The sequence below is a fragment of the Tupaia chinensis genome, unplaced genomic scaffold (assembly GCF_000334495.1).
Source record: "Tupaia chinensis unplaced genomic scaffold, TupChi_1.0 Scaffold000706_1, whole genome shotgun sequence".
NCBI classification, from domain to species: domain Eukaryota; kingdom Metazoa; phylum Chordata; class Mammalia; order Scandentia; family Tupaiidae; genus Tupaia; species Tupaia belangeri.
In genome coordinates, this window is record NW_006160229.1 from 6,181,316 (window position 1) to 6,191,337 (window position 10,022).

The 10,022-nt window shown below is 41.9% G+C and overlaps 1 protein-coding gene across 2 annotated transcripts in view; it reads right to left on the reverse strand.

The window, feature by feature from the left end:
* Nucleotides 1–518: 518 nt before the first annotated feature.
* The window catches only part of LOC102473350 (integrator complex subunit 6-like), a 40,402-nt gene continuing 30,898 nt past the window's right edge, over nt 519–10,022 (reverse strand). For both annotated transcript variants that reach the window (XM_027776678.1, XM_027776677.1), the window contains 6 exons: nt 9,741–9,864; nt 7,940–8,082; nt 6,444–6,678; nt 3,219–3,593; nt 1,823–1,916; nt 519–1,450 (listed from right to left, as the gene is read on the reverse strand). In XM_027776678.1, coding sequence (XP_027632479.1) covers nt 1,342–1,450; nt 1,823–1,916; nt 3,219–3,593; nt 6,444–6,678; nt 7,940–8,082; nt 9,741–9,864 — 1,080 coding nt within the window. In that variant the 3' untranslated portion in view covers nt 519–1,341. The remainder of the gene's footprint in view (nt 1,451–1,822; nt 1,917–3,218; nt 3,594–6,443; nt 6,679–7,939; nt 8,083–9,740; nt 9,865–10,022) is intronic.

Consider the following 10,022-nt stretch of genomic DNA (forward strand, 5'->3'; position numbering starts at 1 on the left):
AGAGGGAGCCCCCAGACAGGTTCAAAGGGACAGACACATTTCCTTAGGAATAAAGTTCACTCTCTCCCTTCCAAAAACAGGAACCCACACTTAGAATGTAGACTGTCATGTTCAAAACCACTGCCGAGCCATGGAGGGGACTGGGGCAAGGGTAAGGTGAAATGCCACGAAGATCTCTTGCCATGTTTCAGTGAGTTTTCTCCTGAATCAGCATTTGCGTGGTTACTGCAACCCTTTGACTATGTTTCAGAGTTCCAAGAAACTTTATTATGACATTTTCCCCCCAGTGCTTTCATAGTTTCTTGGCAGTAACTAGCCTCCAGAGTACCCTGCTTTGCTATTTCCACCAACATCACTTAGTTCTGTGAGCAATGTTTTGAAGTTTAAATCCTATGTTAACATGTCATCTTGTTTACTAATGTGTACACTTGTTCCGAAAGGAAAACAAATCACAAGAAACATACAACTAGACATTTCTCTAGCAATGAACTTAGGAAAAATCAATAAAATGATTTATTTTATACATGCAAAGTCAAAATCGCTTTGTACACTTAAATTTTCTTCAAATTAATACAAACATAGTAATACTGCTCCATATAAACTTTCGTATAAACATTAAAAGAAATATATACATTACTTTCGTTTTTAGTGCTTCTGAAGCACAGAATGTACAAGTTCACCTGAAGACTTTCTGTTGTCACATGTCTCAGGCGTACTTTGTAATGTCTCTATACAAAATAGAAGAGAGTGGAGGTAGATTGTTCGGTGACTCTCCCTGCCCCCTTCCCACAGAGAAATAAGTTCCCCAAATAGCAGCCTCTTACTCTTTGATTCAAATTATCCTGAATATGGTTTAAAAGGCACAAGTAGAAATTGTTGGAAACTTTGTTCGGCACATACAAGATTACTACTTTAATGTTGTACACCTATTCTTTGTTTTAAAAAAACACAGTGAGAGCACCAAGCAGTGCTCCACTTGCAGGTGGCCCCTAGTCACTCTGAAAATGCCTGGGATGGCCAAGTTCACAAGAGTGAATCCTTATTACCTGTGGTAGGGGCAGCCATGTATACTGACATTAACTTGCTAAATCAATAACATCCTGTTCTTCGGTTGGGAAAAGAAACAACAAAGTAAAACAAAAATACTTTCAAAGAAAATTCTGAAGGGAAGAGTCTGGCTTTTACTGCCAGGTAATCACAAAATTTTTAAAAATCTCCACTGCTTTCTCTTAGCCCATAGAAGGCAAGTCCCTTGACTTAAACATTCTAGGAGGCTTTTACAATGTTCTGTTCCACCCAAAAGCACAGAAAACTTGTCCTCTTTTCATGCTGGTCTTTGCATTAACACGATGAGCTGTTGTTGATGTGATTAATGCTGTTGAGAAGGTGGTGGGAATCTATTTTTTCTAGTACCTTCTCAAGGTACTGAATTAATACTCGTCTTTTAAACCTGAAAATAAAGAGAAAGTTTCTTAACCAAAAGATACTTTTAGCGCTTAAGTGTAAAGCAGTGTGTGGGACACAGAATGGAACTTACCATCTACATGGAACTATAAAGTTTGTTCTCACAGAAGGATATGGTTTAGCAAATACCAACAGTGCCAATTGAGGGCCCAAGCCCACCCTAGATTTTGGTAAGCCTAAAAGGATGACTGGGTTGGACTCAGACAATATTTATACAGTCTGAACTATGAATGAAACCTAGGACTTGAGCAAAGCAAAGCAGAGCCTGTTCCTCTCTCTGTCTTGCCTGAGGCCTTACTGCTCGAAAGGGAAAAGAAAACAAAAACAAAAAAACTACAGAATTTCTGTTTATACCCACCTTGCAGCTTCCTTGATGGTAAATTCCACAAACTGTTTCTTCATCTCCAAAGGCCCTTGCACTTCTTCAAGCAAAATGAAAATTCTTTCATATTCTGAAGATGTTAAAAAAAATAAACTTCAATGTTCTGTTTTTTTGTTTGTTTGTTTGTTTCTGCTATAGGGCATGTAAACTAATGAGAGAGAGTTTGTGTGTGTGTGTGTGTGTGAGAGAGAGAGAGAGAGAAATCACCCCTCAGGGAAGATGGACACACCGCAATTCCTTCTCCTCCATTCTCCTCTTGGGATTTGGGGCATGCACGAACACATTCCCAGTGTTACTTTCAAGCCACCAGGTCCAGAACTCAAATTGTGCCATTCATTGGCCATGTGGGATCCAGCACCTTAACCTCCATGCCACCTTTTGGCCCCCAAACCTTCAATGTTTTAAAAAATATGAATGGGAAATAAAATTCAGTAATTGTACATCCTCTGTAGTAATTTTTCATGGGTGCAAAGTTAAATGTAGTTTGTGTATTAAACAATTAAATCAAAACACCTGTAAATACCTACTAAGGAAATTCTTGGGAACACTGACCATATGTGGTAGGCTCAATAATGGCTGCCCAAATTGCCCATGTCCTAATCCATGGAACCTGTGAATATGTTACCTTTATGTTGCAGACAGAATTAAGGTAAGGATCTTTTAAAATATTATTATTTCTTCCATGAGAGAAAGAACATGAGAGACGCAAGAGAGACGAGCACTTCTGACAGGATCTCGTCATGCCATGATCCCTTCTCTAGCCCTCCAGCTAGCTGGGATCTTGGGTGTACAGAACAATTCAGGATCTGAAGCCTCAGTTGGCCATGTTGCTTCCAGCACTGCAGAGTACCATGCTACTCACTATGTCGCCAAGGCTAGGCCATAACCTAAGGATCTTGAGATGGAGAGATTATCCAGGTTTATACAACTGGGTCCTATGTAATTCCAACTGTTCTTACAAAATGGAGCAGTAGGTTTAAGGTCAGAGGGAAAAGATCTAAGGATAGGAGTAGAGATCAGAGAGGAGTAAAACTACTAACACTGCTGACTTGAAGATGGAGCCTGCCAAGACCTTCATTTTAACCTCAATACACAGAATTTCAGAATTCTGACTTTTAGCACTGTAAGTGTTCTAAGCTATGAATTTTGGATAACTTATTACAGCAGCAAAAGGAAACTATTACAAGAAAGGGGGGGGAGGAGAAAAAACGGTGTGCTATATCTTTTTAGTTAAAGCAAGAGGAATTGTTTTAACGCATGTGAAAACTCAATACTGTCAAAAATACACCTCAAGAGGTAGCTTGAATCTATTCTGAACCATAGAATGGGGACCTCTTGTTGCATTATTGATAGATATCCTTTTACTACTTACTTCGTCCAAACTTTCGAACTTCCTTCATTAACTGATGTTTTATGTCGGCATTGATTCCTTGTGCCATAGCAGGAGTTATGTGCAATGTGTTTGGCACAGTTCCCAAAGTGGATGCTACTATGACTTTTGGGTCATCTGAAGAGAAACTGCAGTTTTTGACTGCTCCTACAAGTGCATTACTACCAGGTTTGTGAATCGACCCATCTTTGCTGAGATTAATGAATTCATCAGATGGAGAATCTAATTGGTTGGGAGGAATACCATCTCTTGCCATATTCATAAATTCTGGTGGAGCAGATTTTGATAAGAAGCCATCAGGTGGGGTTTGACCATTTTCCATCTTCTCCTCATGGATATCGTGTGTGACGGTAGCATCTGGAAAGCAAATTAAAAAGTTGAATTGTGAGGTAGGTACATTATGTCAACTCCAGAGGAATATCCCAATGCTCCTCAATTTTGAGGAAATTTGTTAGTTCACAAAAGAGAGGGAAATACCAGGTGGAGATCTGAGATCCCTCGAGTTGAGCTCAGGGAAGATACAACAAAAGAATCTCCTCCCCCTCATGACACATACAGAAACCATGTAAGACAGCATAGCTAACAAGTAAACCTTCACAGGTCCCTAGCACTCATGTTTAGCATTGGCTTTCATGAGCTGAAAAGCAGAGTCTCACCTGATGTCATGATTTGTCAGATTCATATACCAATTGTCATTTTTTATTGACCTCAAAGTCAACTTGGGTACAACTTAACCTCCCTCCTCTCTACTTCAAACATTCTGAGAAAATAGGTGGCCATCAGATCCAAGCAGAATATCTCCATTCTATCACCCCAAATCCCTGTCTGTACCTATACATCCTGTCCGCATCCTTCCCTTCCATGTCAAAAAGGTAGGATTTTATTTATGCTAAGTCTGGCACCTCTATTTAATGTATTCATCCTCTGTACCAGGCACCTATCAGGAGCTGGGATGAGCAGTGAACAAGTTGAACAAGGCAGACAGACACTTCCCCTGCCCTTGTGGGACTGGCATTCCCCTGAGAAGTCAGGCAGTAAGTGCAGTGAGCCAGGGAACCCTCACGGTGGATGCGTTTCCAGTGGATGCGTGTCCGGGGAGGAGTCAGCAGGGCGTGTCCGGGGAGGAGGCAGCAGGAAGGGCAGAGGGCACAGCAGAGGGAGCCAGCGGGGCAGGGCCAGCAGGGCAGGGGTTGGGCAGAGCCTTCTGGGAGGTGTCCTCTGGGCAGAGCCCCAATGAGAAGACGGAGCTGCCTGTGTGGGCGCAGAGGAGGTGCTCCAGGCTGTGGTGAGGGCCAGGACAGGGGCTGGAGAGGGGATAAGCCAGGTATCACGGAGTGAAGGAAGGAACTGGAGAGAGTGAGGAGGAGACCCACAGGACACGTGTTAGGAGAGGATGGCAGGCCTTGTAGACCTTAGTCAGGAGCGCAGGTTCAGAGTGCTCACGGGGATTGATGAAGGGTTTTTCAGGATGGCATGATCTAATTTATACATCCACATGATCACTCTGGCTCCAGGGCAGGGAATGAATTAAGACAGGAGCCAGAAGGAAGCAGGAAATCAGGAAAAAAGCTGTGGTAATAGTTTGGTCAGAGATCATTTCAACATAGACTCAAGTAGTCAAGAGAAACAGCGGGCTACAGGAGTTCTATTAAACATCAAATTTTCGGACTTGCTAGATAGATCAAAGTGAGAGAAGAATAAAAGAAAACAATCATGATGACTGTATGGTTTGTCATCTGAACCACTGGGTAAATAACAGTACTAGAGTGTGTGCGAGCTAGTGCACAACTTCTCACGAGAGAAGATTATGCCGATTCTTTCTGACACTGGTTCAGAGACCTCAGGTTGATAGCTTGACATGGATAATATTAGCATGATTTACACACCAGGGGATGAACAAACACTACGATCCAGGGCTTTTCTACCCTTCTAACCCCCACAGTAGATCCATCTTTACCAGCACATGCTGGATGATGTCAGTAGACACAAAGGCTGTAAAGTGAATTGTTTTCGGAGAGGGGCAAGGTCGGAATTTCAGAAGAAAGATAAGAAACTACTGTATTTTATATGTCTGTTAAACACCTAGGTAGAGATGCCATGACCATGGCTCAATTGAGTTTGGAGTTGAGGAATAACAAGTTGTAGTCTAGAAGTACAAATATCTGTTGTTGAAATATATATAATTCAAAGCTGCAGGACTGCATGGGATCACCAAGGGAGAGAGGCAATAAAGAGAAAAGACTGGGCCCCACCCCTGTAGCATAGCAATTAAGCTCTGTGCATAAGGAGCCAGATCTCACATGCCTGACTGCGGTTCAAATCCTGGCTTCGGCGGCTTAAAAAGCACACCAGGTACATGCATGTGTGAGCTCAAAATCCTGATGGGATGGAGAAATGGAGGAAAAGGATTGTGGGATAACCAGGTCCTATTGGGGGTTCTTCTTCCCTCTCTCACTCTTTGGCAAGTGCATGCACCCCTGGCAATTAAAAAGAGAGAGAGAAGAGAACCCAGGACTAACATTGGGGCCCTACGATTTAAGGTGAGAAAGAAAGGGAGAAAACAGAGCAAGTGGATGAGAAGGAATTACTACTAATGGGAAAAGAAAATTAGGTGCTTCCGATATCTGGGAACCCAAGAAGGGTCCCACACAGGAGGGAGTGGACGATGATGTCAAATGCTGCTGGAAAAGAATGGCAAGGTGCAACAGACACTGGTGACCTTGATGAGAATGGTTTCTGTGGGCAGATCCTAGAGTGCACAGGGCTCGAGCATGAACAGGAGATGGGCGTACAGGCAACAAGTGTAGGGACAGCCTCTCATGGAGCACATCCGTTCCCACTACTTGGAAACTCGCTTTATCCTCCTAACACTGGCAATTTAGGAGCACCTCCGCATGGCTGGAATGAACACCCTCATATATCCCCCATTCCTCCATTAATTCCATCTTGTTTACTTACTAACTTGCGTTCATTACTGTGTCAATTACTATGTAATTATGGATCTTTTTTCTTATACAGATTGAGAACTTTGAAATAGGATCTCTGCTCCATAGGAGGTCTGTTGTACCTACCACACAGATAATTTAATAATGGTTTACTTAATGAATAAAAACTGAACACAAACAAAAAGAATACAAAGGAAAATACAATTGTTTAGTGTCTTAATCCTCTAGGAGCCATAAGGAAATCACAACCACTATTCTATACCTGTATGTACAAGGGTGGGTTGTATGAGGTTTGGATAAGATGGGAACCACGAGGCTGAGGGTGGTCCCTTTCCGCCCACATGGTTAGTTACAGTAGGTGGTATTTGTGGTTTCCTCAACAGCAGGGACATACTCCGCCTTCTCTTAGATGACATAGGACTGTTGGGTTCTCCAGCACGTTTCACTTTGTTTTGTGGCCCTGCTACAAACTCATCTGCTTCATCAATCATCATTCCCTAAAAAACATCAATGAACGTATCCCATTACAGACAAAAATTCAAATATCACAAAACTGCAAACATTCTTCATATGCGTACACAATCAATCATGCATTACATCACTAATCTAAGTCTTCATCGTGGGCCAAAGATTTACCACGCCCCACACCAACTCGTTCTCAGAAAGTGCAATACAGCTTTAATCCCATCTAAGTGGAACAAGAAGGAAACTAGCACAAGGTGTTGTTGTCCAAGGCTAAACATACTATAATAGTGATTAATTAGAAAGCTTAAGGATGGAGCAGTTCTAATCAATCAGAGGGGATAAACCCAAAGTTATCTGTTTGAAGTACAAACCATTCTGCATTAACACCTGGCAAGGTAATTTCCTTTTTTGGTGTGTTTATGCTTTAAACTCATCACTAAGAAACAATGATTATCAGGACCAGCAGATGGCATAATGTGTAGGTCGCTGGACTCCCACATAGTCGATCATGTTTTAAATCCTGGACCCAGAGGCTTAAAACACACCAAGCACATGTGCGTGTGTGCCCAAAATCCCAAGAGGAGAAAGGAGGAGAAGGGACTGCAGCGTTGCCATTCGCATGAAGAAGGGACTGCAGCGTGGCCATCCTCCTGGGGGGTGGGGGGAGTAATTTCTCACTTTCTGTCTCTGTCTCTCTGGCAAGCGCACATGCCCTATAGCAAAAAATCTCTCTCTTAAAAACAACAACACAATAATCACTATACAAGGGGACTTCAAAAAGTTTGTAGAAAAAATGGAATTAAAGTATAAGTTTAGGCAGCTGCTGCCACACAGCCATCACCCTCCAGCATCAGTGCCATCCCCAGCTTACCAAGCTCCAAAGGACAAGGGAGTAAGCGAGGAGAGGTCTCTATACCATGGCCCATACAAAGCAGACAGCTGGCAAGTCCACCAGTGGCAAGCACCAGGAAGCAACTGACTGCTGAAGCCACTCACAAGAGAGTGCCCTCTACTGGAGGAGTGAAGAAACCTCATCGTTACAGGCATGGTACTGTGGCACTCCATGAAATTAGACATCATCAGAAGCACTAAGTAGGCACTTGATAAGTGTCGGTTATTATTTTATTCAATCAATCAACTCTTGCATCAGAAGGTTCCCACTTTCCATCAACAAAAAGCAAGGATGTCTTATTTTATCTTTTAAACAAACAGGAGAACCTCTGATCTTGTCAAAAAGAAAGAACTATAGCAAGAATATCATAATTGAAGCAGACAGAGAAATAACTATCCTACCTTTTTATCTTGTTTAAATGGATTGCCAAAAGTATGCAGTCTTTTTGGTTGATCTGGATCAATCTCTCGTAGTGGAGAAGCCAATGTCTTCAGATATTCCTGATAGTTACCCATTTGTGAGACTGGAACACTATGAAGGGAATCTACAAAATCACCCGAACAGAAAACAATGCTATACAGCTGACATGTATGGTCCTTTGCAGAGGACATAATCACATTCGGTTTAGCAATGTGTACTTCGGCAGCAAATAGTCTAAGGTCTCGAATCTTGCATTCTAGGATCTTGACTCATCTCTCTGCATCCCAATCATCACTTAGTCTATCATCACTAACTCCTATAGGCTTCACATCACTAGGACCAGAACAACTCCCTCATCTTCAAGCAATCTTTGGAAATGGGCTCACTTCCCTTATACCAACTCAAAACACCATATATAAGGGGATTTCAAAAGAGTAGAGGGACCAGCAGTTGGCATAATGGCTGTGTCGCTGGACTCCCATGTAGTCAACCGCGGTTCGAGTCCAGGACCTGGTGGCTTAAAATCACACAGCGTGCCATGTGCGTGCATGCCCAGGATCCCAAGAGGAGAATGGAGAAGGGACTGCGGCGTGGCTATCCTCCCTGGGGGGTGATTTCTCGCTTTCTGTCTCTCTTTCTCTCTCTCTGTCTTTCTGGCGACGCACACATCCTATAGCAAAACCTCTCAAAAAAAAGTTAGTAGAAAAATGGAATTAAGGTATGAGTTTATTTTGGTGCAAACAACTTTGAAACTTTGAAATTCATGTATAATTTTTTTCTAATATGCATTTTCATATCTTCTGCATATTTAAGTTCTTAGGTTCCCTGGGGATCTCTCTCTCTCTCTCTTTTTTTTTTTTTTTTTTAGCTTTTTGCCATAGGGCACATATGCTTGCCAGAGAGAGACAGGGAAAGTAAGAAAATCACTCCCCATGGGGCAATGACCACACTGCAATCCATACTCATTTTCCTCTTGGGATTTTGGGCACACACATACGTGTGCCCACCATGTTTCAGGTCATCTGGTCTGGGCCTTGAGCCACAGTTGGCCATGTGGGAGTCCAGTGTCTTAACAACCATGCCAACTGCTGGCCCTTCCCTGGTGATCTCATCCTGCAGAGAATCTTGGTTAGTGAATCTTAACCTCTGAGAATTTTATTAAATGTACAGGTTTTCTCCCTTGAAAAGCTCCCTTACACACAGCACTTAGAGTTTAATTTCGGGAGTGGCCATGATGCGATTTATTCATTTAGTGGACAGATTGCCCTATTTAAAATGACCAAAATGGGATAAATGAAACTTGTAAACAGTTTCAATTATCTTGCACACTATCAGGTTCATTACTTTCACGCAAATGAGGTATCTCTGTTGAGTTCCTCACAGTAGGCTCAATGGTATAGTGTTTGGGTGTGCAGGCTGGGAAATTTGACAGACCCAAGTTCTGCCACTTCCAACTGGCCAAATTACTAAGATGCTCACTCTCACTTTCCATTTCTATAAAGTGGGCATTAGACAGTATCTATCTCCTGGGGCTGTTTGACACTTACAAGTGCTAAAGCACAGCAAGTGTACTGTGTGTGTTCACTAATGCACGCTTGCCATTAAACTGGGGGAAAATAAACTGTGGGTAGACACAGGGATTCAGTAAAAACAGACATTGTAACCATTAACAAAATTCAAAAATGTATTACAAAATACATGCTCATTATGTAATAATCACCTCAATATAGGTCATACCTAATATATTCTTAATCCATGAAAAATATTTCATTATTCATTTACCTTCATCTTGTCCAACAATAAACTTGTGTGTTTTTAGTAGATTGGATCTCATTCTGGTCAACTGATCTAGAAGACCTCTACGTGGAATATCATAAGCATTTCTATATGTCTGAGGCTTCAAATCCTATTTAAAATGAAACAAATAATTTCAGTCACTCCTGAGGCTTTTAATATGAAGAGAGCTATATTCAACACAATTAACAATAGTAGAATTGTCCCGGGGGAAATTTCCATTTCTTATTCTGATTTCTTTCTTTCTTTCTTTCTTTTTTTTTTTTTTTT